The following is a 27,966-nucleotide window of genomic DNA, read 5'->3' as shown; positions in this document are numbered from 1 at the left end:
TGCCAGTTGCTGATGTTTAATTACCGGCTGTGGGGTAATGAGGTGGGGTGGGGTGTGGCAGGTGGGTGTGGCCAAAGAGGGTGGGGGTGGGCAGGCGTGGCCTCACCACTTGCCCCTCTTGCTCCAGTCCTTGGGGGTAAAATGGAGGCACTTGGCGTCGATGCGCAGCACCCGCTTCAGCATCGCCCGCTCGTGTCCCTCCACGATGTCCTCCGACAGCGTCAGGATGTACTGTCCCTGCGGGGGGGGGACACCCACACATCGAGGGGGGGACCCCCAGGTGTCCAGCAAGCGCTCCCCCCCCCAGTACTGCACCCAGGGGTTACCATGTCCCAAAGGGGAGTTAGGGTCCCCTCCTCGAGGGTTTTTGGGGACCCAGGTGCACCGGTGGCCCACCCCCCCTGTAATTCAGGGGCCCCAAGGGTGCTCGTGTGCCCCCCCTCGCCCCCCCACACCCCCCAAAAACTCAGGCAGCGACCCCGACCTTGTAGTAGTTGATGAGGTTGAGGTATTGGAGGGTGGAGATGACGTCCTCCTTCTTGATGCTGGTGATCTCGCTGATCTCACTGGGGGGGGTTTGGGGGGTGGGCGGGGTTTAGGGGTGTGTGAGGAGGGGGGTGGTACCCCCAGACCCCCCCCATCCCCCTCTGGGCCACCCCTTAATGCCCCCCCCCCCCCCCCCAATCCCCCTTTCCCTGTGGTGGGGAAACCCTAAGGGTTAGGGGAGGGGGCGGAGTCTCTGGGAAAAGGGGTGGAGCTTATTTCTGGGGTGGAGCTTAGGGCTGGGTAGGTGGGGCTTAAGGGAGCTGCCCTGTCCCAGGTGCTAGATTAGAAAAGGGAGGGGCTTGCTTGCAGGGGGTGTGGCCTAAGGGAGGAGGGTGGGGCCTGGTGGGCTGCCCTGTGGCAGGGAAAGGGGTGGAGCTTAAAAAGGGGTGTGGCTTTGAGTAGAGTGGCAGCTGGGAGTGGGCGGGACTTTGGGCCAGGTGGGCAGAGCCAGGAGGTGTACCCTGTTTCCTGGGATAAACAAGGGGTGGAGCTTAAAAGAGTTGGGGTGGGGCCTAAAGGGAGTGGGGTGTGGCTTGGGGCATGGAGAGGTGTGTCCTCGCGAGGGGCGGGGCTTTGGGCAGGGTGGGCGGAGCCAGGAGGAGCAGCCAGTTCCCCCGGTGCTAGGGGAGGACTTGGGGAAGTTGAGGGGGGCGGGGCCTCGGGGAGGGGGGTGGAGCCTCGGGGAGGAGGGGGCGGAGCCTCAGGGAGGGGGTCCGGGCTTACTTGATGGTGATTTGGGGGCGCTCCCCCCCCTCGGCCTTCAGCCCCATCAGGATCTCCAGGATGGTCTGGGACCAGTAGCTGCGGTACGAGAGGAGCCCCAGGTCCGACAGCGGCTTCTCGGGGGTCCCCGTCTTCCCCTCCACCTTGGAGAGCTCGTAGCCTTTTTGGGGGGTTGGGGGGGGGGGTGTCATGCCAGAGTTGGGGCCCCCCCCCAACCCCCAGGAAGGTCTGCAGAAGGGATTTGGGGTTTTGCTGTATTTTGGGGGGCCCTGGCACTAGTTTTCCTTCCAGGAGGGTTTTTTGGGGTTCACCCGCCCCGTGGCAGGTTTTGCACTGCAGAAGGTTTTTTGCGGGGGGGGTGTCCCCTGGTGTATTTTGGGGTACCGTGGGGGGGGGTGCTTTGGTCTGAGAAGGGCCCTGCAACAGGGTTTGCCCCACAGAGGGAGTTTGGGGTTGCCCCCCCCCCCCCCGGAGGGTCTGCAGGGTCCCTGGGGAGGATTTTGGGGTTCCCCACAGGGTTTTGCCATACCCCCCCGGAGGGGATTTTGGGGCCCCTGGTGTATTTTAGGATCCACTCAGGGGGGCCTGGCTTCCTGGAAGAGTTTTTGGGGTCTCCCCTCATGGCAGGCTTTGCCCCACAAAGGGTTTTTGGGGTCCCCTGGTGTATTTTCGGGTTCCCCCAAGCAGTGTTTGGCCCCCTGAAAGGGTTTCTGAGGTCCCCCCCCCCCAGCAGGGTCTACCCCACAGAGTTTTGGGGTCCCCTGGTGCATTTTGGGGCACCCCAGAGAGGGGTTGAGCCCCTGGGAGAGTTTTCAGAGCCTTTTGGGAGGGATTTTGGGGCCCCTCAAAGTATTTTGGGGGTCTCTGAGTGGGTGTTCCCCCCCCCCGCAAGGGTTTTCAGACTATGTCTAGGGAATTTTGGGGCCCCCCCCAAGCATTTTTGGGGTGCCCAGGAGGGTTATTCCCCCCCAACCTAGAGAATTTTAAGGGTTTATCAGAGCAGTTTTGAAGCTTCTCAATGGAGGCTGGGGGGGGCTGCCTTGGTGAGGGTTTGGAGGGTCCCTGGTGATTTGGGGGGGGTCCCTGGGGATTTAGGGGGGTCCCCAGGGATTTAGGGGGGGGGTCCCCAGTGGGGAAAAATTTAGGGGAGTCGCTCACTGAACTCGATGAGCAGTTTGCCGTAGCCCCGGCGCTGGTAGGGCGGCAGGGTGAGGATACAGGCCACGTTGTAATCCTCCGTCGATTCCTTCTCCTGCAACCCCCCCCCCCCAAAATCAGCCGGCACCCCAAATGCCCCCAGGGACTCCCCCAAACCCCCCCCCCAGGCCTCCCCCAAAGCCCCTGGGAGTTCCCCAAACCACCAGGGGACTGCCAACCCCCCCAGAGACCCCCCCCAAAACTCCTTGGGATCCTCCCTGGGATCCCCCAAAGCCCCCCTGGACCTCCCCCAAACTCCCAGGGACCCCCAAAAGCCCCCCCAGAGCTGCCCCCCCCCCAAGACCACACCCCTGGGGGTCTCCCAAAAGCCTGCTGAGGACCCTAAAACTCTGGGGGTGTCCCAGCTTCCCTCCCCCTGCAACCCCCCCCCCAGGGGACCCCAAACACAGCCCCGTCCCTGGGGACCCCCCCCAAATTCCCCTGCCAAGACTCCTCCTGTCCCCCAGGGACCCACCGGAGCCTTTCCCTTCCCCCCAAGACCCCCAGTACCCTTCCCCAGCCCCCCAAGGACCCATCCTGACCCCCCTCCTATCCCCCTAGGACCCCTCCTCACCCCTTCAGCCCCCCCTCCCATTCTCCAAGGACCCCCTAGAACCCTTCACCCACCCCCTAGTGACTCCTAATTCCCCTTTCGTCCCCCTCCGATCCTTGGGGGACCCCCAAAGACCCTTCCCCACCCCCTCAGTCCCCCTCCCATCCCCCAGGGACCCCCCAGGACCCTCCCCCAGGACCCTTCCCCAGCCCCCCAAGGACCCATCCTCACCCCCCTCAGACCCTTCCCCACCCCTTCATCCCCCAGGACTCCCCCATATCTCCTCCAGCTTCCCCCAAACCCCCTTTACACCCCGCCCCGGACCTTCCCAGAAGCCCCCCCGGACTCCCCCCCCCCCCCCCACCTTGGAGAAGTAGCCGACGATGTGGAAGCCTTTGCAGTCGTACTCGGTCATGACGTAGAAGAGAAAGGGGTCAGTGTCGTAATACAACGTCTTGTGGTCCAGAAAACACTTGGCCAACAAGCAGAGGTTCTGCGAATAACTCTGGGGGGGGGTCCCGGGGGGGTCAGGGAGGACCCCAGCATTTGGGGGTACCCCCCAGGAACCCTCCCCCCCATCCCGCGTTACCTTGTTCTTCCGCCCGTCAATCTCGAAGAAGGAGATGGTGCCTTTGCGATAGATCTCGTTGCCCGGGGGGTGTCGCAGGTCGCATTTGGTCTGGGGAGGGGCAAAAAAGAAGGGGAGGGGGTGTAAAAAAAGGGGGGGGGTGTGAATTGGATTTCTTGGGGGGATTCGGGGGGGGGGGGTAACATCTCCTGAGAGGTGTAAATAGTGGTGGTGGTGGGGGAGTTGTGTGCCCTTGGGGGGGATTGATGCCCTGGGGGGGGGGGGGGGTGGTGTGTTAAATCTGCCCTGGGGGGGGTCAGTGTTACCCTGGGAGGGGCAGATCTGCCCTGGGGGGGGTCAGCGTTACCCCAGGGGGGACTCGGACCCACCCTGGGGGTCCCTGTGCCAATCTGGGGAGGCGAGATGCACCCCAGGGGGTTCCCCCATCACCCTGGGGGGGTGGTTGTCCCCCCAATCCACCTTGGGGTGGGGGGGGCTCAGATCTGCCCTGGGGGGGGGGTCAGTGTTACCCCAAGTGGTTCAGTGTTACCCTGGGGGCCCCCAAGCCACCCCAAGGAGGGAAGATCCATCCCAAGGGAGGGTCTCCAGTCCACCCAGGGGGGTCCCCAATCCCTCCGGGGGGGGGATGTCCCCAATTATTGAGGCGGGGGGGGGTCCCTACCAGGTGACGCTGGAGGCAGCGGAGGCTGTGGCCGTACTTGAGGCAGAATTCGCAGAGGTAGAGGACGGGCAGCGCCGTCAGCTCCTGGGGGTAGGGGGAGAAGTACCAGGGTTTGAGGCGATGCCGCCCCAGCTCGATGCATTCGATGTTTTTCATCCGCGTGACGATGTCATCGTGGCTGCGATCCGACACCAGGCTGCCCGTCATCCGCGGCGCCGAGGGGGCTCCGTCCGACGAGTCCTGAGAGTCCTGGGGGGGGTTATTTGGTGTTATCCCCAGCTGTGAGACCCTCCGTCCCGCTTGATAGCTCGTTCTGCCTTTCCCTGCCTCAGTTTCCCCAGTTTAAGGTTGGTTTTGCTCTGTTATCTTGCTCTTTTCCCCTTCCCCTGCCTTAGTTTCCCCAGTTTAAGGTTGGTTTCCCTCCTTGTCCTTCCCCCCATTTCCCCTCCCCTGCCTCAGTTTCCCCAGTTTAAGGGCAGGTTTCCTCCCTTTCCTGACCCCGTTTCCCCTCCCCTGCCTCAGTTTCCTCAGTTTAAGGCTGGTTTTTCTCCCTTTTCTTGTCCCATTTCCTCTTTCCTGCCTCAGTTTCCCCAGTTTAAGGTTGGGCTTGCTGCTTTTTCTTGTCTCATTTTTCCCCCGTGCCTCAGTTTCCCCATTTCAAGGTTGTTTTCCCCCTTTTTTACCCCATTTCCCCTTCCTTGCCTTGGTTTCCCCTGTTTAAGGTTGATTTCCTTCTGTTATCTTTCCCTGTTCCCCTTCCCCTGCCTCAGTTTCCCCTGTTGAGGTTTGTTTCCCCTCCTTTGCTGCCTCAGTTTCCCTCGGTCAGGGGCTGCTTCTTCCGTCCTGTGCCTCAGTTTCCCCAGTTTAAGGCTGTTTTTTCTCCCTTTTCCTGGCCCCATTTCCCCTCCCCTGCCTCAGTTTCCCCATTTCCAGACTGTTTCTCCCCTTTCCTGCCTCACTTTCCCCAGTTTAAGGGCAGGTTTCCTCCCTTTCCTGACCCTGTTTCCCCTGCCTCAGTTTCTGCAGTTTAAGGGTGGATTTCCCCCTTTTCCTTGTCCCATTTCCCCTTCCCTGCCTCAGTTTCCCCATTCCCAGGCTTTTTCTCCCCTTTCCTGCCTCACTTTCCCCAGTTTAAGGGCAGGTTTCCTCCTTTTCCTGGCCCCATTTCCCCTCCCCTGCCTCAGTTTCCCCATTTCTAGGCTGTTTTTCCCCTTTCCTGCCTCACTTTCCCCAGTTTAAGGCTGTTTTTTCTCCCTTTTCCTGGCCCCATTTCCCCTCCCCGTGCCTCAGTTTCCCCATCTCAAGGCTGTTTCCCCCCCTCCCTTGCCCTCCCCTCTGCCCCCACCCCACTGGAGCTGGGCAGCCCTCTCCCCCCAGCGTCCCCCCGTCCCCCCAGTGTCCCCCCCATGTCCCGTGTCCCCCCCCATGTCCCGTGTCCCCCCCACCTCGTCGGTGCCCAGACAAGCCGATTTCCTCTTGCGTCCCGGCTGGGCGGCCACTGCCCGGCGAGCGGAGCCGTTCTGCACGGAAGGGGGGGGCATCAGCAACACCCCCCCCCCCCCAAAGGCCCCCCCCAGAACCTGAGGACCCCCCCCGAGGGGCTGGGGACCCCCCAATGGTCATAAGACCCCCCCCCGCGCCGAGAACCCACCTAGGGCTTAGGGACACCCCCCCCTCCCAGGGCTTGAGGACCCCCCCCCCCCAGGTCAAGGGGACCCCCCCCGGGTTTGGGGACCCCCTCAAAGGACTGGAGACCCCCCCCAGGGCTTGGGGCCCCCCATAAGAGACTGGAGACCCCCCCCCAGGAGTCAGGGGACGCCCACAAGGGACAAGAGACACCCCCCCCAGGGACTGGAGACCCCGCCAGGGTTTGGGGACCCCCCCCTCAAAGGACTGGAGACACCCCCAAGGAACTGGAGACCCCCCCCAGGGTTTGGGGACCCCCCCTCAGGGACTGGAGACCCCCCCAGGGAATTAATGACCCCCCCCAGGGCTGCCCATAAGGGTCTGGAGACCCCCCCAGGGTTTGGGGACCCCCCCAAGGGACTGGGGATGCCCCCAGGGAGTTGGGGGGGGTTACTGGGAGGACTGGGGGGGGTTACTGGGAAGAGTGGGGGGGGGTCCTAAGTGGCGTGTGTGTTAATAAGTGATTAATGAGTAATTACTTGTTGGCTACTGGTGTAATTGGTTAGTTACTGGGGTTAGTGGTTGGTTACTGGTCAGTTACTGGTTAGTTACTGGTGTTACTTGTTGGTTACTGGTTAGTTACTGGTGTTAGTCAGCACTTATTGCTTTTACTAATATTACTCGTATTACTGGGAAGTACTGGAAAACGATTGGTGTTACTGGGAAGCTACTACACAGTCATTGCTCTTGCTGAGTAGTTAGTGGGGTTACTGGTTAGCTACTGGGAGCTTAGTGGCTTTACCGAGAGAATATTGGTGTTACTGGGATATACCGGGAAGTTATTGGTGTTATTGAGAAGTCACCAATTGCTACTGGTGTGAATGAAAAATTGCCATGCAGCCATTGCTTTTACTGGTTGGTTACTGGTGTTACTGGTTGGTTACTAGTTTGTTACTGAGCAGTTACTAGTTTTACTAATAGGATACTGGTGTTACTGCAAAATAACTGGTGTTACTGGGAGTTTCCCAGCTGCTACTGGTGTGAATGAGAATTTACCACGCAGGTACTGCTCTGGTTCGTTAGTTACTGGTGTTACTAGTCAGCTACTGGTGTTACTGGGGAACTACTGCTTTTATTAAGGCTATACTGGTATTACTGGGAAGTATTGGGAATTACTGGTGTTACCGGGAAGTTGCTACCTGTTACGGGTGAAAATACAGTTTCTGAACTGCTGCTGCTACTGGGTAGTTACTGGCGTTACTGGGGGGGGTCGCTGGCGTTACTGGGTGGTTACTGGGTGGTTACTGGGAAGCACTGGTCTCACCTGGGGGAAGACGGAGGCCTGCGAGGTCTCGGTGGCAGCAGGGACGGGGGTGGCGGGTGACACCACCTCCACCTTACGCTTCTGCAGGGACACCCGTCAGTCCCTCCCAGTCCCTCCCAGTTCTTCCCAGTCCCGCCCAGTAACACCCAGCCCTGCTGCTGGGGGTCGCAACTGGGAGCAGTAGGAGGCTCTGTTGCCCCTCCCCAGTGCTCCCAGTATTGCCCCAGTAGCCCCTAGCAGTCCCCAGTATCACCCCAGTGCTCCCAGTGTCACCCCAGCAGCCCCCCAGTGCTCCCAGTATTGCCCCAGTAGCCCCTAGCAGTCCCCAGTTATCACCCCAGTGCTCCCAGTGTCACCCCAGCAGCCCCCCAGTGCTCCCAGTATTGCCCCAGTAGCCCCTAGCAGTCCCCAGTATCACCCCAGTGCTCCCAGTGTCACCCCAGCGCTCCCAGTGTCACCCCAGCAGCCCCCCAGTGCTCCCAGTATTGCCCCAGTAGCCCCTAGCAGTCCCCAGTATCACCCCAGTGCTCCCAGTGTCACCCCAGCAGCCCCCCAGTGCTCCCAGTATGGCCCCAGCACAGCCCTGCCCTGGGAGGGGGGAGGCTCAGGGGACACCCCGCCACGCAGAGGGGGACACCCAGGCATGGTGGGGGGGGAGGTGGCCTGTGGGGACAGTGATGGGGACACTGGGGTGCTGGGGGGGGGACACGGTGGGGCTGGGGACACTCGGCTGGGGGGGACCCAGCTGGGGACAGAGACCCACTGGGGACAGGGACAGCGATGGGGACCCACTGGGGACAGGCACCCACTGGTGACAGACCCAGGAACCTACTGGGGACGGGGACAGCGATGGGGACCTGCTGGGGACAAGAACCCACTGGGGACAGAACAGGCACCCACTGGGGACAGGGACCCACTGGGGACAAGAACCCCTTGGGGACAAAACCAGGGACCCACTGGGGACAGGGACCCATTGGTGACAAGGATGGGGACCTGTTGGGGACAAAATCAGGCACCCACTGGGGACAGAGATGGTGACAGGGACCTGTTGGGGACAGAGACAGTGACGGGGATCCACTGGGGACAAAAACCCCTTGGGGACAAAGCCAGGGACCCGCTGGGGACAGGGACAGTGACAAGGACCCACTGGGGACAAACCTGGGGACCAGTTGGGGACAAAACTGGGGACCCACTGGGGACAGGGACCTGTTAGGGACAAAACCAGGCACCCACTGGGGACAGGGACGGCGAGAAGGACCCACTGGGGACAAAACCAGACACCCACTGGGAACAGGGACCTGTTGGGGACAAACCCTGGGACCCACTGGGGACAGGGACGGTGACAAGGACCCACTGGGGACAAAACCGGGGACCCGTCGGGGACAGGGATGGTGACAAGGACCCACTGGGGACAAAACCGGGGACCCACTGGGGACAAAACTAGGGACTCACTGGGGACAGGGACGGTGACAAGGACCCACTGGGCACAGCGATGGTGAGAAGGACCCACTGGGGACAGGGACGGTGACAAGGACCCACTGGGGACAAAACTGGGGACCTGTTGGGGACAAAACTGGGGACCCACTGGGGACAGGGACCTGTTGGGGACAAAACCGGGGACCCACTGGGGACAGGGACGGTGACGATGACCCACTGGGGACAAAACCAGGGACCCACTGGGGACAGGGACGGTGACGAGGGCCCACTGGGGACAAAACTGGGGACCCACTGGGGACAGAGACCTGTTGGGGACAAAACCGGGGACCCACTGGGGACAGGGACGGTGACGACAACCCACTGGGGACAAAACCAGACACCCACTGGGGACAGGGACGGTGACAAGGACCCACTGGGGACAAAACTGGTGACCCACTGGGGACAGGGACCCACTGGGGACAGGGACGGCGAGAAGGACCCACTGGGGACAAAACTGGGGACCCACTGGGGACACGGACAGTGATGAGGACTCACTGGGGACAGGGATGGTGACGAGGACCCACTGGGGACAAAACCGGGGACCCGTCGGGGACGGGGACCCACTGGGGACAGGGACGGTGACAAGGACCCACTGGGGACAAAACCGGGGACCTGTCGGGGACGGGGACCCACTGGGGACAGGGACGGTGACAAGGACCCACTGGGGACAAAACCGGGGACCCGTCGGGGACGGGGACCCACTGGGGACAAAACCGGGGACCCACTGGGGACAGGGACGGTGACGAGGGCCCACTGGGGACAGGGACGGTGATGGGGACCCGTTGGGGACACCGACGGTGACAAAGACCCTCTGGAACTAGGGGCTGCCGTGCTGGGGGGGGGATGGGACACGGGGGCCACGGGGGACCGGGGGCCACCACGGGACCTGTGGGGGGACCCACTGGGGACATTTGGGGACCCTGGGGGTTACCGTGGGGCGCTGGCCGCCGGGCGGGGGGGCCGGGGGGGGCTCGGCCTCGCTCTCCTTGGGCAGGTGAAAGCGAAGGGTGATCTGAACCGGCACCGGCACCGTCCCTGTCCCCGACCCCGGTGGCCCCGGTGGCCCCGGTGGCCCCGGCAAGCTCTTCCCGCTGGCGGGGGCCGCCGGCAACGCCAGGTCCAGGCTCTTCCTCTGCGCCGGGAGGAAGAGGAGGCATTTAGGGGGAAGGTGGGGACGCGGGGACGTGGGGACGAAGCCGTCGCGTGGCTTTGGGGACGAACCGGAGGGTGGTGGCCCCCCCCCAGAGCCGGGTCACCCCGCCAGCCCCCCCCTCGCCGCTTGTCCCCAGTGGATCCCCGGTGTCCCCTCCCCAGGTGACGGGGATGTCCCCCAGGTCCCGTAGAGGGGTTGGGGACGTCCCCCAGGTCCCGAAAGGGTTGGGGACGTCCCCCAGGTCCCGTAGAGGGGTTGGGGACGTCCCCGAGGGTTTTGGGGTGGCCCCTGGGGACGTGGGGGGGGGTCTGGGGACGTCCCTTGGGTCTGGATGTCACCACCACCCCCTCCCAGGGTCGTCCCCGGGGTCGGGGGGTGACACGGGGGGTGGCCCCTGACTCTGGGTGTCCCCCAACAGCTCCCGGTGTCCCCATCGGAGCCGGGTCTGTCCCCGACGGCTCCGGGTGTCCCCTCCTGGCGCCAGGGCTGTCCCCTGGCCAACGCGTCCCCCGCGGGGCTGTCCCCTGTCCCTGGTGTGTCCCCAGGGTTGTGCCCCGTCCCCACGCTGTCCCTCGTCCCCGGTGTGTCACCCCAAGGCTGTCCCCCGTCCCTGACGTGTCCCCCCCCAAGGCTGTCCCTTGTCCTTACACCGTCCTCTGTCCCTGCTCTGTGTCCCCAGGGCTGTCCCCTGTCGCGATACTGTCCCTCGTGTCCCCCCAGGGCTGTCCCCTGTCCCTCGTGTCCCCCCAGGGCTGTCCCCTGTCGCGATACTGTCCCTGGTGTCCCCCCAGGGCTGTCCCCTGTCGCGATACTGTCCCTCGTGTCCCCCCAGGGCTGTCCCCTGTCGCGATACTGTCCCTCGTGTCCCCCCAGGGCTGTCCCCTGTCCCTGGTGACCCCCCAGGGCTGTCCCCTGTCGCGATACTGTCCCTCGTGTCCCCCCAGGGCTGTCCCCTGTCCCTGGTGACCCCCCAGGGCTGTCCCCTGTCGCGATACTGTCCCTCGTGTCCCCCCAGGGCTGTCCCCTGTCCCTCGTGTCCCCCCAGGGCTGTCCCCTGTCCCTGGTGACCCCCCAGGGCTGTCCCCTGTCGCAATACTGTCCCTCATGTCCCCCCAGGGCTGTCCCCTGTCACTGGTGCGTGTCTCCACGGCTGTCCTCTGTCCCCACGCTGTCCCTCGTGTGTGTCCCCAGGGCTGTCCCCTGTCGCGATACTGTCCCTCGTGTCCCCCCAGGGCTGTCCCCTGTCCTGCCATGTGTCCCCAGGGCTGTCCCCTGTCGCGATACTGTCCCTGGTGTCCCCCCAGGGCTGTCCCCTGTCACGATACTGTCCCTGGTGTCCCCCCAGGGCTGTCCCCTGTCGCGATACTGTCCCTGGTGTCCCCCCAGGGCTGTCTCCTGTCACGATACTGTCCCTGGTGTCCCCCCAGGGCTGTCCCCTGTCCCTGGTGTCCCCCCAGGGCTGTCCCCTGTCGCGATACTGTCCCTGGTGTCCCCCCAGGGCTGTCCCCTGTCACGATACTGTCCCTGGTGTCCCCCCAGGGCTGTCCCCTGTCCTGCCGTGTGTCCCCAGGGCTGTCCCTTGGCCCCCACTGTCCCCTATTCCTGTCCCCCCGGGGCTGTCCACAGTCCCCACGCTGTCCTTTGTCCCTGATATGTGTCCCCACTACTGTCCCTTGTCCTTATGTTGGCCCTGGTGTCCCCCCAGGGCTGTCCCCTGTCACGATACTGTCCCTGCTGTCCCCGCAGGGCTGTCCCTTGTTGCAATACTGTCCCTGGTGTCCCCCCAGGGCTGTCCCCTGTCGCGATACTGTCCCTGGTGTCCCCCCAGGGCTGTCCCCTGTCCCTGGTGTCCCCCCAGGGCTGTCCCCTGTCGTGATACTGGCCCTCGTGTCCCCCCAGGGCTGTCTCTTGTCATGATACTGTCCCTGGTGTCCCCCCAAGGCTGTCCCCTGTCCCTGGTGTCCCCCCAGGGCTGTCCCCTGTCACGATACTGGCCCTGGTGTCCCCCCAGGGCTGTCCCTTGTCGTGATACTGTCCCTGGTGTCCCCCCAGGGCTGTCCCCTGTCACGATACTGTCCCTGGTGTCCCCCCAGGGCTGTCCCTTGTCGCAATACTGTCCCTGGTGTCCCCCCAGGGCTGTCCCCTGTCACGATACTGTCCCTGGTGTCCCCCCAGGGCTGTCCCCTGTCGTGATACTGTCCCTGGTGTCCCCCCAGGGCTGTCCCCTGTCACGATACTGTCCCTGGTGTCCCCCCAGGGCTGTCCCCTCTCCCTGGCACAGCCCCCAAGACCACCCCCTGTCCCCACATGCCCCCCCCTCGCCCTACAGCATCCCACCCCCCTTTCCCCAGGACCTGTGTGTCCGTCCGTCCGTCCCCCCCAGCTGTCCCCAGCGTCCCCAGGCTGTCCCCTCACCGGATCGCGCTCCGGGGAGCCGGGCCGGGAGCCGGGCAGCCCGTTCTTGGTGGGGGTCTTGGCTTCTTTCCGCGGCACCTGCACCCGCTTCAGGTCCAGCCGGTCGTGGGTCACCCATTCGTCCAGGCGCTTGTTGACTGGGGACACCCGGGGGGGGACACAAAACCACACGGGGTGACAACGGCACCCCCCCGTGTCCCCCCCCGTGTCCCCCCAGAGCCCCTCACGGCCTCTCCCTGTAGCCTCTCCGTGTCCCCGCGCTACTGCTGGGGCACCGGGGGGGGGACGATGACACATGGGGGTGACAGGGAGGGTGCTGGCAAGTCCCCCAAGTCCCCCTCGTGTCCCCCCGTGTCCCCCTGCAGCCCCTCCACGTCCCCACCCCGCTCTTGGGGACACCAAGGGACCCTGGGGGGGACACACACAGGGTGATGGGGGGGTACCAGCACCCCCAGAACACCCCATGTCCCCTCTGTGCCCCCCCCCGTGTCCCTCTGTAGCCCCTCCACGTCCCCACCCCACTCTTGGGGACACTGGGGGGGGGCATGGAGTTAAGGGGGGGGGCACTGGCATCCCTAAGCCCCTTCTTTGTCCCCCCCCGCAGCCCCTCCATGTCCCCCCATAGCCTCTCTGTGACCCTGCCCTGCTCCTGGGGACACTGGGGGGGGGTGCTGGCACCCCCAGACCCCCTTGTAACCCCCCCTGTCCCCCTGTAGCCCCTCCATGATCCTGTGCCGTACGTGAGGACACAGGGGGGGGACACACACGGACACGGGGTGACGGGGGGGGGGCTGCTGGCAGCCCCAGCCTCCCCCATACCACCTCTATAGGTGTCCCCTCTGTGCCCCCCCTCCATGTCTTCTCTGTGAGCCTACCCTGCTGTTGGGGACACTAATGGGGGGGGGACACAGGGTGACAGAGAGGGTGCTGGCACCCTCAGCACCATAATCCCTCCATAGCCCCCCCCCCCCCCCCATAGTCCCTCTGTGTCCCCCTTGGGGACACTGCATGGGGGGGGACACACACAGGGTGACGGGGGGGGTGCTGGCACCCCCATGCCTCCTCTGTGTCATCCCGTAACTGCTCCATGTCCCCGCTTTGCCCTTGGGGACACCGGGGGGGGGGTGGTGCCCCCCCCCTTCCCGCCCCCCCCCCCCCCCATGTCCCCCTGCTACCCCCGCGTCCCCCCCCCCACTCACAGTCGATGTAGTGGACGTAGAAGAGTTTTCTCCCACTGATGTCCTTCACGCTCAGGATCTCGGCCAGCGCTGGGGGGGGGGGGGGGCGGGGGTGTCACCACCCCCCTTTTGGGGACCCCCCCCACCTACCCGGGGACCCCCAAAACCCCCTGGGGACCCCCTGACCCCCCCCCCCCAGCCTGGGATGTGACCCTGGGGGGACCCAAAACCCAATCCCTGCCCCCCCAAAATGCCCCCAACCCCCCCCATCCCCAAACACCCCCGGAGACCCCCCCCAATCCTCCCCACCCCCTTGGGACCCCCCCAAAGACCCCCTGCCCGCAGGCCCCGCCCCTCCCCGGCAGGCCCCGCCCTTCCCCTAAAACCCCGCCCCTCCACCCAAGCCTCGCCCCTGCACCCAGGCCCCGCCCCCCTCCCAGCCCCTCACCCAGGCCCCGCCTCCCCTTGCAGGCTCCTCCCACCCAGGCCCCGCCCCTCCCCGTAAACCACGCCTTCTTCCTTCGCGCCCCTCCACCCAGGCCCCACCCCCCCGCGCGGGCCCCGCCCCCCTCCTCCAGCCCCCACCCCCTCCGTCCTTTCCCTCCCCTTCACCCAGGCCCCGCCCCCCGCGCTGGCCCCGCCCCTTTCCCCGCCCCACTCACGCCACTCATCCTCGTTGTCCTGGTTACGGCGCAGGACTGGCAGGCGGCAGCCCTCGGACACCTCCCCCTGCGGGGGGGCCGGGGGGGAGCGTCAGGCCTCGGGGGGGGTCCTGGGGATCCCCACAACCCCTCGGGGGGGGTCCCGTCCCCGTTACCGTCTTCCCCGCCCCCCCCCCCCTTACTCACCACCTCCGCCATCCTCCCGGCCTCCGCTTCCGGGCCGTCGGACCCACTTCCGGGATTTTCCCCGCCCCTTCCGGCTCCTCCGGGAGGAGGGAGGGTGGGGGGTGGGGATCCGCCCCCACTCGGCGTATGCAAAAGAAGGGGGCGGGGCTTTCCCGGCAGCCGCGGTCACGTGGGGGCGGCGGCGCTTCCGCAAGCGGCGGCGCGATCGTGTCGCCTTCCCCCCCCCCCCTTCCCCGGTGTCCCCGGGACCCCCCCGGTGTCCCCCCCCATCCCCCCCCCACCATGGAGGACGGTGAGTACCACCCACCCCCTCCCCCCGCCCTTATTTTGGGTCATTTCCCCCTTTTTTCCTTCCCCCGTGACGTCAAAGTTGGTGGGGGGGTGGGGGCCGTCAGTAGGTTCCAGGGTTAACACGGGGAGCGAGGGCGCTTTAAGGAGGAAGGGGGCACGTTAAAAGTGGGGGGGGGGCGGGGTCCTAAGAAGGATTTTGGGGGACCCCCCCCATTAATATGACCCCCCCAACCCCTTTCATTTTCACCCCAGTGACCCCCCCGGATCTTCTGCCCTTCCTCCTGCAGCAGGACTGGGGTGCGCAGGGTGAGTGGGGGGGGGGCGGGGGGGCGGGGGGGGGTCGTGTCCCCCCCCCTTGGGTCTGCTGGGTGGGGGGGGGGGTAGGTTGGGGAGGGGGGGATGTAGATTGGGGAGGGGGGTTTGCCCCCCCGCTGCCTGGGTCCCTTGTTTTTTCTTTGGGGGGGGTGTCCCCCCTATGGGTGGGGGGGGCTCACCCCGACGCTTGGGTGTCCCCCCCCCGGCAGAGGCGGGGGGGGCCGCTCCCTTCGTGGAGATCCTGGAGCAGCCGAAGCCGCGGGGGATGCGTTTCCGTTACAAGTGCGAGGGGCGTTCGGCCGGCAGCATCCCCGGGGAGCACAGCACCGACACCACCAAGACCCACCCCACCATCCGCGTGAGTCTCCCAGTATAAACCAGTATAAGCCAGTATAAGGCAATGTGGACTGGGATGCACCTGGGAACCCCCCTTAGCCCCTCCAGGGACACCCCCCAGTGCGCCCATCTCCAGGGATCACAGCACCCACCTCACCAAGACCCCCTTTCCTATCCATTTGAGTCTCCCAGCATAAACCAGTATAAACCAGTAAGTGCCTAGGAACCCCCAACGCCCCCAACCCCTCCTACCAGGGTCCCCCCGGTGTCCCTATCCCCGGGGAGCACAGCACTGACACCACCAAGACCCACCCCACCATCTGTGTGAGTCTCCCAGTATACCCCAGTATACCCCAGTACAAACCAGTATAAACCAGTATAAGACAATATGCACTGGTACCCACCTGGCAACCTCCCTCAACCCCTCTAGGGATCCCCCCCAGTGCCCTCACCTCTGAGGACTGCAACACCCACTTCACCAAGACCCCTTTTCCCACCCGTTTGAGTCTCCCAGTATAAACCAGTATAAGGCAATATGCACTGGTACCCACCTGGGAACCCGCCTCAACCCCTCCAGGGATCCCCCCCAGTGCGCCCATCCCCAGGGATCGCAGCACCCACCTCACCAAGATCCCACCTCCTTTTAAGGCTCTTGCTATACCCCAGTATACCCCAGTATAAACCAGTATAAGACAATACGTACTGCTACTCACCTGGAAACCCCCCTCAACTCCTCCAGGGCCCCCCACCTCCGAGGATCGCAACACCCACCTCACCAAGACCCCTTCTGCCCTCTACCTGACTCTCCCAGTGTAAACCAGTATAAACCAGTATAAACCAGTATGCTTTCTCCCTTTTCCAGGTGAACAACTACCGAGGTCCCGGGCGGGTGCGGGTGTCGCTGGTGACGAAGGAGCCCCCCCACCGCCCCCACCCCCACGAACTGGTGGGCAAGGATTGCCGCGACGGCTACTACGAGGCCGAGCTGCCCCCCGAGCGCAACGTCCACAGGTGGGCTGGGACCCCCCCAAATATTTGGGGTGACCCCCCCAGATACATGGGTGCCCCCAATATTTGGGGTGCCCCCCCAGATATCTGGGTGCCCCCAAATATATGGGGTGCCACCCCCCACTGTGCCTGGGTGCCCCCCCCCCAGATATCTGGGTGCCCTCAAATTTATGGGGTGCCCCCCCAGGATGCCTGAGTGCCCCCAAATATTTTGGGTGCCCCCCCAGATATCTGGGTGCCCTCAAATTTATGGGGTGACCCCCCCCGGGGTGCCCCCCATGGGATGCATGGGTGCCCCAAATATATGGGGTGCGCCCCCTGCATATCTGGGTGCCCCCCCCGAGATGCCTGGGTGCCCCCAAATATTTTGGGTGCCCCCCCAGATATCTGGGTGCCCCTAAATTTGTGGGGTGCCCCCCCAGGGTGCCTGGGTGCCCCCAAATATTTATGGGGTGCCCCCCCCAGGATACCTGGGTGCCCCCAAATATTTTGGGTGCCCCCCCAGATATCTGGGTGCCCTCAAATTTATGGGGTGCCCCCCCAGGGTGCCTGAGTGCCCCAAAATATTTTGGGTGCTCTCAAATTTATGGGGTGCCCCCCCCGGGATGCCTGACTGCCCCCAAATATTTTGGGTGCCCCCCCCAGATATCTGGGTGCCCTCAAATTTATGGGGTGACCCCCCCCGGGGTGCCCCCCATGGGATGCATGGGTGCCCCAAATATATGGGGTGCGCCCCCTGCATATCTGGGTGCCCCCAAATATTTTGGGTGCCCCCCCCAGATATCTGGGTGCCCCTAAATTTATGGGGTGCCCCCCCCAGGGTGTCTGGTTGCCCCCCCGCATATCTGGGTGCCCCCAAATATTTTGGGTGCCCCCCCCCAGATATCTCAGTGCCCCCAAATTTATGGGAGGGACCCAGACTGACACCCCCCCCGCCCCCATCATTTTGGGGCCAGTTTCCAGAATTTAGGGATTCAGTGCGTGAAAAAACGGGAGCTGGAGGCGGCCGTGGCTGAACGGATCCGCACCAATAACAACCCCTTCAACGGTACTGGGAGGACTGGGAGCACTGGGAGGGGGACTTGGGGGTGGGAGGGGGTTATTGGGAGGCGTTGGGTGTTACTGGGAGGGTCTGGGGGCTACTGGGAGGGACTGGGGGTTGCCGGGAGGTGCTGGGGGGGGTTATTGGGGTGACTGGGTGGTTTACTGGGAGGTGCTGTGGGGTTATTGGAGGGGACTGGGGGTTACTGGGAGGTGCTCTGGGGTTATTGGAGGGGCCTGGGGGTTACTGGGAGGCACTGGGAGGGTTACTGGCGGTACTGGGAGTTACTAGGAGGCGCTCTGGGGTTCGCTGGGAGTTACTGGGAGGCAATGGGACCTACTGGGAGGTGCTGTGGGGGATATTGAGCACTAGGGAGAATTGAGGTGCTTACTGGGAGGCACTGGGAGTTACTGGGAGGCACTGTGGAGGCTATTGGGAGGCACAGGGAGAGAACAGGGGGATTACTGGGAGTAATTGGGAGGCAGTGGGGGTTACTGGGAGGGCCTGGGGGATATTGGAGGACACTGGGGGTTACTGGGAGGGACTGGGGACTGCTGGGAGGTGCTGTGGGGACTACTGGGACTACTGGGGTGCTGGGGGGGTAGTTACTGGGAGGCTACTGGGGCTGCAGGGGTTGTTACTGGAAGCACTGGGTTTTATTGGAGGGGATTGGCAGGATTACTGGGAGTGCTGGGTGTTACTGGGGAGTTGTTGGGAGGGGTAAGCTGAGGGGGTGTTCCCGGGGGAGTTACTGGTGGTTACTGGCAGTTACTGGGAGTGCTGGGGTTGTTACTGGGAGTGCTGGGGTTGTTACTGGAAGGCAGCGGGAGTTACTGGAGGCGTTGGGAGAGTTACTGGGAGCTCTGGGCGTTACTGGGGAGTTGTTGAGAGGTTTGTGGTGGGGGGAGCCGGGGGGGTTCCTAGGGGGTTACTGGTGGTTACTGGGACTGCCAGGGTTGTTACTGGAAGGTGCTGGGGGTTACTGGGAGGTGCTGTGGGGGTTATTGGGGTTCACTGGGGGTTACTGGGAGGCACTGGGGGTTGCTGGGAGGTGATGGGGATATTGAGGGGGTTACTGGGAGGACCAGAGGGTGCTGGATGAGGTAGTTAGTGAGGTTACTGGGAAGTTACTGGGGGTGTTGGGATTGTTACTGGAAGGCAGTGGGGTTTACTAGACTGGGTTGGGAGGGTTACTGGGAGCGCTGGGTGTTGCTGGGGAGTTGCTGGGAGGGGGGGAGCCGGGGGGGGGGGGGGGTTGTCCTGAGGGTGTTACTGGGGGTTACTGGGCGTTACTGGTGGTGCTGGGATTGTTACTGCAAGGCAGTTGGGGTTACTGGAGGGGATTGAGAGGGTTACTGGGAGCGCTGGGTGTTACTGGGGAGCCGTTGGGAGGAGGAGAGCTGGGGATGGGGGTTCCCAGGTGTGTTACTGGGGGTTACTGGGGGTTACTGGGGGCGCTGGGATTGTTTACTGCAAGGCAGTTGGGATTACTAGAGGGAATTGGGAGGGTTTCTGGGAGCGCTGGGTGTTACTGGGGAGCCATCGGGAGGAGGAGAGCCGGGGGGTGCCGGGGCTGTTACTGGTGGTTACTGGGGGTTACTGGGGGTGCTGGGCGGGTGCTGACGGTGTGCCCGGGCAGTGCCGGCGGAGCAGCGCGGGGGCGAGTACGACCTGAGCGCGGTGCGGCTCTGCTTCCAGGTGTGGGTGCGGGGCCCGGGGGGGCTGCACCCCCTGCCCCCCGTCCTCTCCCAGCCCGTCTATGACAACCGTGAGTGACCCCCCCCCCACTGGACCCCCCTAACCCCCCCAGACCCTCTGTAGCCCCCCAGACCCCTCATAGCCCCTCCTAGACCCCCCTAGTCCCCCCATAACCCGCTCAGACCCTCTTTGCCCTCCCAGACCCCCCTAGACCCCCCCAGAGCCCCCCAGACCTCTCATAGCCCCCCCAGATCCTCTCTGCCCTCCCAGACCCCTCATAGCCCCTCCTAGACCCCCCGAGCCCCCCCAGACCCCCCTAGTCCCCCCATAAACCGCTCAGACCCTCTTTGCCCCGCCAGACCCCCTGTAGCCCCCCCAGACCTCTCATAGCCCCCCCAGACCCTCATAGCCCCCCCAGACCCCTCATAGCACCTCCTAGACCCCCCAGAGCCCCCCCAGACCCCTCCTAGACCCTCTGTAGACCCCCCATCACCCCCCCAGACCCTCTGTTGCCCCCTAGACCCTCTCTGCCCCCCCCAGTCCCCACATAGCCCTCCTAGACCCTGCCAGACCCCCTCATACCCCCTGTAGCCCCCCCAGACACCCCTGAGCCCCCCCAGACCCTCTTTGCCCCCCCAGACCCCTTGTAGCACCTCCCAGACCCCCTCTAGACCCCCCCGAGCCCCCCCCAGACCTCTCATAGCCCCCCCAGACCCTCTTTGCCCCCCCAGACCTCTCATAGCCCCCCAACCCCCTCCAGACCCTATGTAGCCCCCCCAGAGTCCTCCAGACCCCCCAGACTTCCCCTGCCCCCCCAAACCCCCTGAGCCCCCCCATAGCCTCCCCAGCCTCCCCCGCCACGTTCCCCAACACCGTGCGAACACGTGACGCGCCGTGAAGTCACGTGACGCAGCCGTGAAGTCACGTGACGCGCCAAAAGCTGTCACGGAAGGCGTCAATCGCGTGGCAAGGCACGCGGTCACGTGATACGCCGTGTGTTCCCGTGACGTGCCAGGCAGTCACGTGGTGCCATGTGGTCACGCGTGACGTGACGTGTAGACAAGTGACATGCCAGGCGGTCACGTGACGGGGCCGCGCGGTCACGTGTCCTGCACGTGTGTGAGGCCAGGGCTGCCAGTGCCGTCCCCGTCCCCGACACGCGTGACGTGGGTGGGGCCTGGGACTGACACCCCGTGTCACCCTGTGTCACCCCGTGTCACCTGCTGTGACCCCGTGTCACCCCGTGTCACTTGCTGTGACCCTGTGTCACCCCATGTCATCCCGTGTCATCCTGTGTCACCCGCTGTGACCCCATGTCACCGTGTGTCACCCCATGTCACCCTGTGTCACCTGCTGTGACCCCGTGTCACCCCGTGTCACCCTGTGTCACCCGCTGTGACCCCGTGTCACCCCGCGTGGCCCTATGTCACCCCGTGTGACCTTATGCCACCTCCTGTGACCCCGTGTCACCCTGTGTGACGCCGCATGACACCCCGTGTGGCCCCGTGTGACCCCATGTGACCTTGTGTCACCCCACGTCACCCCCGTGGCCCCGTGTCACCCCATGTCACCCCATGTCACTCTGTCATCCCACGTGACCCCGTGTCACCCTGCGTCACCCCATGTCACCCTATATGACCCCATGCCACCCCGTGTCACCCCACGTCACCCTATATGAGCCCGTGTCCCCCCCCATGACCTTGTGCCACCCCCCGTCACCCCGTGTGACCCCCCCGTGTCCCCAGGAGCCCCCAGCACGGCCGAGCTGCGGATCTGCCGGGTGAACCGGAACTCGGGGAGCTGCCGGGGGGGAGACGAGATCTTCCTGCTCTGTGACAAGGTCCAGAAAGGTCAGGGCACGACCCCCCCCCCCCCCCCCCCCCCAAAAAACCTGGGTGTCCCCCCCCAAAACCTGGGTGCCCCCCCTGCCAGACGCCTGGGTCCCCCCCAGGATGCCAGGGTCCCCCCTGAATGCCTGGGTGTCCCCCCTGACACCTGGGTGTCCCCCCCCCACATGCCTGGGACCCCCCCAAAATGCCTTGGGTCCCCCCCAAACTCCTGGGTCCCCCCCATACTCCTGGGTCTCCCCGTGTCCCCCCCCCAGGACCCCTGGGTCCCCCCAACCTCCTGGTTCCCCCCCCAGGACACCTGGGTCCCCCCCCAACTCCTGGGTCCCTCCCCAACTCCTGGGTCCCCCCCCAATTCCTAGGTCCCCCCAAACTCCTGGGCCCCCCCCAGGATGCCTGGGACCCTCCAGATCCCTGGGTCCCCCCCAAACTCCTGGGTCCCCCCCCAGGACATCTGGGTCCCCCCAAACTCCTGGGTCCCCCCCTGTCTCTCCGCCAGGACTCCTGGGTCCCACCCTGTGTCCCCCCCCAGGACTCCTGGGTCCCCCCAACCTCCTGGGTCCCCCCCAGGACACCTGGGTCCCCCCCCAACCTCCTGGGTCCCCCCCCAGGATCCCTGGGTGTTCCCCCCCAAACTCCTGGGTTTCCCCCCAATTCCTAGGTCCCCCCAAACTCCTGGGCCCCCCCCAGGATGCCTGGGACCCTCCGGATCCCTGGGTCCCCCCCAAACTCCTGGGTCCCCCCCCAGGACATCTGGGTCCCCCCAAACTCCTGGGTCCCCCCCTGTCTCTCCGCCAGGACTCCTGGGTTCCCCCAAACTCCTGGGTCCCACCCTGTGTCCCCCCCAGGACTCCTGGGTCCCCCCCCCAACCTCCTGGGTCCCCCCAACCTCCTGCGTCCCCCCCAGGACACCTGGGTCCCCCCCAACTCCTGGGTCCCCCCCAAACTCCTGGGTCCCCCACCAGGACACCTGGGTCCCTCTGGATCCCAGGGTCCCCCCCAACCTCCTGGGTCCCCCCCAAGGATGCCTGGGTGTCCCCCCCCAAACTCCTGGCTCCCCCCCAGGACACCTGGGTCCCTCCAGATCCCTGGGTCCCCCCCAAACTCCTGGGTCCCCCCCCAGGACATCTGGGTCCCCCCAAACTCCTGGGTCCCCCCCGTGTGTCCCCCAGGACTCCTGGGTCCCCCCAACCTCCTGGGTCCCCCCCCAGGACACCTGGGTCCCCCCCCAACTCCTGGGTCCCCCCAACCTCCTGGGTCTCCCCCAGGACACCTGGGTCCCCCCCGCAATTCCTGGGTCCCCCCAGGACAGCTGGGTCCCCCCCCAAACTCCTGGGTCCCCCCCCAATTCCTGGGTCCCCCCAACCTCCTGGGTCCCCCCCCAACCTCCTGGGTCCCCCCCCAGGATCCCTGGGACCCTCCGGATCCCTGGGTCCCCCCCAAACTCCTGGGTCCCCCCCCAGGACATCTGGGTCCCCCCAGACTCCTGGGTCCCCCCCTGTCTCTCCGCCAGGATTCCTGGGTCCCCCCAAACTCCTGGGTCCCACCCTGTGTCCCCCCCAGGACTCCTGGGTCCCCCCCCAACCTCCTGGGTCCCCCCCAAACTCCTGGGTCCCCCACCAGGACACCTGGGTCCCTCTGGATCCCAGGGTCCCCCCCAACCTCCTGGGCCCCCCCCCAGGACACCTGGGTCCCCCCCCAACTCCTGGGTCCCCCCCAACTCCTGGGTCCCCCCCAAGCTCCTGGGTCCCCCCCAGGACACCTGGGTCCCCCCCCAACCTCCTGGGTCCCCCCCCAGGATCCCTGGGTGTTCCCCCCCAAACTCCTGGGTTCCCCCCCAATTCCTAGGTCCCCCCAAACTCCTGGGCCCCCCCCAGGATGCCTGGGACCCTCCAGATCCCTGGGTCCCCCCCCAGGACATCTGGGTCCCCCCAAACTCCTGGGTCCCCCCCTGTCTCTCCGCCAGGACTCCTGGGTCCCCCCAAACTCCTGGGTCCCCCCCCAGGACATCTGGGTCGCCCCCAACCTCCTGGGTCCCCCCCAGGCTGCCTGGGACCCTCTGGATCCCAGGGTCCCCCCCAGGACTCCTGGGCCCCCCCCAATTCCTGGGTCCCCCCAACCTCCTGGGTCCCCCTCAATTCCTGGGTCCCCCCCCAATTCCTGGGTCCCCCCAGGACAGCTGGGTCCCCCCCCAAACTCCTGGGTCCCCCCCCAATTCCTGGGTCCCCCCAACCTCCTGGGTCCCCCCAGGACACCTGGGTCGTCCCCCACCAACTCCTGGGTCCCCCCCCCAGTTCCTGGGTCTCCCCCCAACCTCCTGGGTCCCCCCCCAATTCCTGGGTCCCCCCAACCTCCTGGGTCCCCCCAGGACACCTGGGTCGTCCCCCCCCAACTCCTGGGTCCCCCCCCAGTTCCTGGGTCTCCCCCCAACCTCCTGGGGTGCCCCCACGGCCCCCCAGTTAACCCCCCGCGCCCCCCGCAGAGGACATCGAGGTGCGTTTCTCGGCGGAGGGCTGGGAGGCGAAGGGCTCCTTCGCGCAGGCCGACGTCCACCGCCAGGTCGCCATCGTTTTCCGCACGCCGCCGTACCGCGAGCCGGCGCTGCGCCAGCCCGTCACCGTCCGCATGCAGCTCCAGCGCCCGTCCGACCGCGAGCGCAGCGAGCCCATGGACTTCCGATACCTGCCCCACCACGGTACGGGCACGGGACGGGGACGGGGACGGGGACGGGACCCCTGTCTGGGCACAGCCCTGGCGCCCTGGGGGCATGGAGGGGTCCCCAGGGCCACCCTGGGGACATTCCTGGGACCCTTGGGGTGCTCCTGGGTCCTTATTGTCACCCTGGGGATGTTCCTGCGATCCTTGGGGTGCTCCTGGGTCCCTTTTGTCACTCACCCTGGGGACATTCCTGGGACCCTTGGGGTGCTCCTGGGTCCCTTTTGTCACTCACCCTGGTGACATTCCTGGGACCCTTGGGGTGCTCCTGGGTCCCCAGTGTCACCCTGGGGACACTCCTGGGACCCTTGGGGTGCTCCTGGGTCCCCAGTGTCACCCTGGGGACATTCCTGGGACCCTTGGGGTGCTCCTGGGTCCCCAGTGTCACCCTGGGGACATTCCTGGGACCCTTGGGGTGCTCCCAGGACCCTAGGGTCACCCTGGGGACATTCCTGGGACCCTTGGGGTGCTCCTGGGTCCTTATTGTCACCCTGAGGACATTCCTGGGTCCCTATTGTCACCCTGGGGATGTTCCTGGGTCCCTTGGGGTGCTCCTGGGTCCCTTTTGTCACCCTGGGGACATTCCTGGGACCCTTGGGGTGCTCCTGGGTCCCCAGTGTCACCCTGGGGACATTCCTGGGACCCTTGGGGTGCTCCCGGGACCCTAGGGTCACCCTGGGGACATTCCTGGGTCCCTTGGGTTGCTCCTGGGTCCCTTTTGTCACCCTGCGGACATTTCTGGGTCCCTTGGGGTGCTCCTGGGTCCTTACTGTCACCCTGAGGATATTCCTGGGACCCTTGGGGTGCTCCTGGGTCCCTTTTGTCACCCTGCGGACATTTCTGGGTCCCTTGGGGTGCTCCTGGGTCCTTATTGTCACCCTGGAGCACATCTGGGTCCCTTGGGGTATGCTTGTGTTCCTATTGTCACCCTTGGGACATTCCTGGGATGCTTGGGATGCTCCTGGGTCCTTATTGTCACCCTGGGGACATTTCTGGGTCCCTTGGGGTGCTCCTGGGTCCCTTTTGTCACCGTGGGGACATTCCTGGGACCCTTGGGGTGCTCCTGGGTCCTTATTGTCACCCTGGGGATGTTCCTGGGACATTTGGGGTCACCTTGAGGACATTCCTGGGTCCCTTTTGTCACCCTGGGGACATTCCTGGGATCCTTGGGATGCTCCTGGGTCCCCAGTGTCACCCTGGGGACATTCCTGGGACCCTTGGGGTGCTCCTGGGTCCTTATTGTCACCCTGAGGACATTCCTGGGTCCCTATTGTCACCCTGGGGATGTTCCTGGGTCCCTTGGGGTGCTCCTGGGTCCCTTTTGTCACCCTGGGGACATTCCTGGGACCCTTGGGGTGCTCCTGGGTCCCCAGTGTCACCCTGGGGACATTCCTGGGACCCCTGGGGTGCTCCTGGGTCCTTATTGTCACCCTGGGGATGTTCCTGGGATCCTTGGGGTGCTCCTGGGTCCCTTTTTTCATCCTGAGGACATTCCTGGGATCCTTGGGATGCTCCTGGGTCCTTATTGTCACCCTTGGGACATTCCTGGGATCCTTGAGGGGCTCCTGGGTCCTTATTGTCACCCTGGGGACATTCCTGGGACCCTTGGGGTGCTCCTGGGTCCCTTTTGTCACCCTGGGGATGTTCCTGGGATCCTTGGGGTGCTCCTGGGTCCCTTTTGTCACCCTGGGGACATTCCTGGGACCCCTGGGGTGCTCCTGGGTCCTTGTCACTGGTGTGACTGGGAGGTGACTGGGAGGTAACTGGTGTGACTGGAGGCAACTGGAGGCAACTGGAGGTGACTGGAGGGGTCACTGGGTGTGACTGGGAGGTAACTGGTGTGACTGGGAGGTGACGGGGGGTGACTGGGAGGTGACTGAGGGGTAACTGGGTGTTACTGGGAGGTAACTGGTGTGACTGAGAGGGTAACTAGGGGTGACTGGGTGTGACTGAGAGGTAACTGGGGGTGACTGGGTGTTACTGGGAGGTAACTGGGGATAACTGGTGCAGGGGACCTGCAATGCATCGAGGAGAAGCGCAAGCGCACCCGCGAGACCTTCCGCTCCTTCGTCCAGCGCAGCCCCCTGCCTGGTGCGGGACGGGGGGGTTTGGGGGGGCACAGGGGGGGTTGGGAGTCTTGGGGGGGGGGGGAATGAGGTCCCCGGGGGTGTCTAGAGGGGGTATTGGGGGGCCCTGGGGGGGATGAGGGGGTCTCAGCGGGCTATTGGGGGTCCCTGGGGGGGTCTTTGGGGGATATTGGGGTCCCTGAGGGGGTCCTTTGGGGGGTATTTAGGGTCCCAGGGGGGTAATTTGGGGTCCCAGGGGGTATTGGGGGTTCCGGGGGGGTATTTTGGGGTCCCTGGGGGGGTGCTGGGGGTCCTTGGCGGGGTATTGGGGTCTCTGGGGATTTATTTGGGGTCCCTGGGGAGGTCCCTAGGGGGGTACTAGGGGTCCCTGGGGGGGGGGTCCCTGGGGGTATTGGGGGTCCCTGGGGAGTATTTGGGGCCCCAAGGGGGTATTTGGTATCTTGGGGGGTATTTGGGGTCGGGGGGGGCAGGAATTGGGGTCACTGGGGGGGTGTTGGGGTCCCTGACGGTGCACCCCCATTCTCCTCCCCAGGCCCGGTGGCCCCCGAGCCCCGGCCCCCCCGGCGCATTGCGGTGCCCTCACGGCCCCCCCCGGCCCCTCAGCCCCCCCCCAGCATGGGTGAGCCTTGGGGCTGGGGGGGGCAAATTTGGGGTGGGGGTAAATTGGGGGGGCAAATAGGGGGTGAGGGGCAAGGGGGGGTAAATTGGGGGGGCAAATAGGGGAGTGGGGGGCAAATGAGGGGTAGAAAGGGGGTGGGGGGTGAAAGGGGGGGTAGTAGGGGGGTTGGGGGCAAAAAGGGGGGAGGGGGAAATGGGGGGGCCAAAGGGGAGAAATGGGGGGGCCAAGGGGGGTGGGGGGAAATGGGGGGTTGGGGGGCAACTTGGGGGGGGCAAAAGGGGGTGGGGGGCAAATGGGGGGGTCGAGCCCCTTCCTTACCCCTTCTCCCCCCCTCCAGCTCTCCCCTCAGCCCCCTCCTTCTCTTTTGGGGGTTCGGGGGGGCTGTTGGGGGCCCCCCCCCCCGAACCGGAGCCCCTGGCCGAGGCGCTGCTGCAGCTGCAGTTTGAAGAGGGCCCCCCCCCGGGAGGGGCGGGCAGCGGGGGGGGGGCAGCCCCCCCTTTGGATATAGGGGCGCTTTTGGGGGACCCCCCGTTCCCCCCTCTCGATACCATCAACGCCGCCGATGTCCAGCGCTTGCTGGGCCCCCCCGACCCCCCCCCAGCTTTTGGGGAGCCCCCCCCTGATTTTGGAGGGGGGGCTTCTGATTTTGGGGGGGCCCCCCAAGATTTTGGAGGCCCCCCCATGCTGATGTCATACCCCGAAGCCATCGCTCGGCTGGTGCAGAGTCAGCCCCCGGGGGGGGGGGCCGAAATTGGGGGGGGTCCCCAGTTGGGGGGGGGGGCCTGAGTTGGGGGGGGGGACCCGATTTGGGGGGGGGGGGAGGCCCCGAGGACTCGCTGCCTTCCCTGGGGGACCTGGACTTCAGTGCCTTCCTCAGCCAGTTCCCCTCCTCCTAACTGGGAGGGACGGGGGGGGGGTTTACTGGGAGTCACTGGGAGGCTTCTAGGGGGAACTGGGGGCTACTGGGAGGCTTTTAGGGGGCACTGGGGACTACTGGGAGGCACTGGGAGGCTTTTAGGGGGCACTGGGTAGGGCTGGGGGGCTACTGGGAGGCTTCTAGGAGTAACTGGGGACTACTGGGAGGCACTGGGTGGCTTTTAGGGGGCACTGGGGGGCCTGGGGGGCTACTGGGAGGGTTCTAGGGGGAACTGGGGGCTACTGGGAGTCACTGGGAGACTTCTAGGTGGAGTCCTAAGGGCAACTGGGTGTCACTGGGAGCTACTGGGAGGCAACTGGGAGTCACTGAGTGGCTACTGGGGGTCGCTGGAAGCTGATGGGGGTTCTCGGGGGGGGATGGGACACGGACGCTGGGAGTTACTGGGGCAACTGGGAGCTACTGGGAAGCCCTGAGAGGGCTACTGGGAGCGTCCCAAGGGACCAGTGGGAGCTACTGGGAGCGACTGGGGACTATGGGAGAGGTACTGGGAGCTACTGGGAAGATACTGGGGGTCCTCGGGGGTCCGCCCCCGGCCACTGCCCCTTCGCCCCGCCCCCCCGGGGCGCTGCAGCCAATGGGAGCACTGCTCTCTTTCCCCCCCACCTCCGCCAGCATTAACCCCGCCCCCAGCCGGAACCAAAGTGCCTTTGGGGGGAGGGGGAAGCCCCGCCCCTCGCCCCACCCCGCTGGGGTCACCCCAATAAACGGTCTAAGGCCAGAGCGCCCTTTGATTGACAGCGCGGAGGGCGTGGCCTGGGCTGGGGAGGCGTGGCTCAGCAGGA

At 65.2% G+C, this 27,966-nt stretch overlaps 2 protein-coding genes across 3 annotated transcripts; one reads left to right on the top strand and one right to left on the bottom strand.

The window, feature by feature from the left end:
- KAT5 (lysine acetyltransferase 5) lies at positions 1 to 14,398 on the bottom strand. Of its 2 annotated transcripts, XM_069809413.1 has the most exons (14): positions 14,290 to 14,398; positions 14,104 to 14,170; positions 13,463 to 13,531; positions 12,264 to 12,400; positions 9,627 to 9,827; positions 7,220 to 7,300; positions 5,715 to 5,789; positions 4,270 to 4,518; positions 3,609 to 3,698; positions 3,384 to 3,524; positions 2,428 to 2,521; positions 1,270 to 1,429; positions 485 to 566; positions 1 to 237 (listed from the first exon to the last, which is right to left on the bottom strand). In XM_069809413.1, exons 1-14 carry the CDS (start codon positions 14,299 to 14,301, stop codon positions 103 to 105), a joined length of 1,593 nt encoding a protein of 530 aa, XP_069665514.1. In that variant the 5' UTR covers positions 14,302 to 14,398; the 3' UTR covers positions 1 to 102. The 2 variants fall into 2 exon arrangements, with proteins under 2 accessions (XP_069665514.1, XP_069665515.1); XM_069809414.1 differs by lacking the exon at positions 9,627 to 9,827 and having other exon boundaries at positions 14,290 to 14,395.
- A 105-nt stretch (positions 14,399 to 14,503) lies between these two features.
- RELA (RELA proto-oncogene, NF-kB subunit) lies at positions 14,504 to 27,902 on the top strand. Its single transcript, XM_069809412.1, has 11 exons — positions 14,504 to 14,581; positions 14,833 to 14,886; positions 15,105 to 15,253; positions 16,094 to 16,242; positions 17,196 to 17,287; positions 18,921 to 19,049; positions 20,725 to 20,829; positions 23,309 to 23,521; positions 25,552 to 25,632; positions 26,161 to 26,247; positions 26,585 to 27,902. The coding sequence occupies exons 1-11, from the start codon at positions 14,572 to 14,574 to the stop codon at positions 27,031 to 27,033; spliced, it is 1,518 nt and encodes a 505-aa protein (XP_069665513.1). The 5' UTR covers positions 14,504 to 14,571; the 3' UTR covers positions 27,034 to 27,902.
- Positions 27,903 to 27,966: the final 64 nt, after the last annotated feature.

The sequence above is a fragment of the Haliaeetus albicilla genome, chromosome 22 (assembly GCF_947461875.1).
Source record: "Haliaeetus albicilla chromosome 22, bHalAlb1.1, whole genome shotgun sequence".
Lineage (NCBI taxonomy): Eukaryota > Metazoa > Chordata > Aves > Accipitriformes > Accipitridae > Haliaeetus > Haliaeetus albicilla.
Note: the sequence above shows the minus strand (reverse complement) of the source record. Positions and strands in the feature narration are given on the sequence as shown.

Excerpts from the sequence above, each read along its gene's own strand:
- KAT5 (XM_069809413.1), bottom strand. Across the intron at positions 12,401-13,462 it reads CTACGTCCACTACATCGACT|TCAACAAGCGCCTGGACGAA; the intron begins GTGAGTGGGGGG and ends GGGTGTCCCCAG. Across the intron at positions 238-484 it reads ACCTCATCAACTACTACAAG|GGACAGTACATCCTGACGCT; the intron begins GTCGGGGTCGCT and ends CCCCCCCCGCAG.
- RELA (XM_069809412.1), top strand. Across the intron at positions 14,887-15,104 it reads GCAGGACTGGGGTGCGCAGG|AGGCGGGGGGGGCCGCTCCC; the intron begins GTGAGTGGGGGG and ends CCCCCCCGGCAG. Across the intron at positions 17,288-18,920 it reads CAATAACAACCCCTTCAACG|TGCCGGCGGAGCAGCGCGGG; the intron begins GTACTGGGAGGA and ends GTGCCCGGGCAG.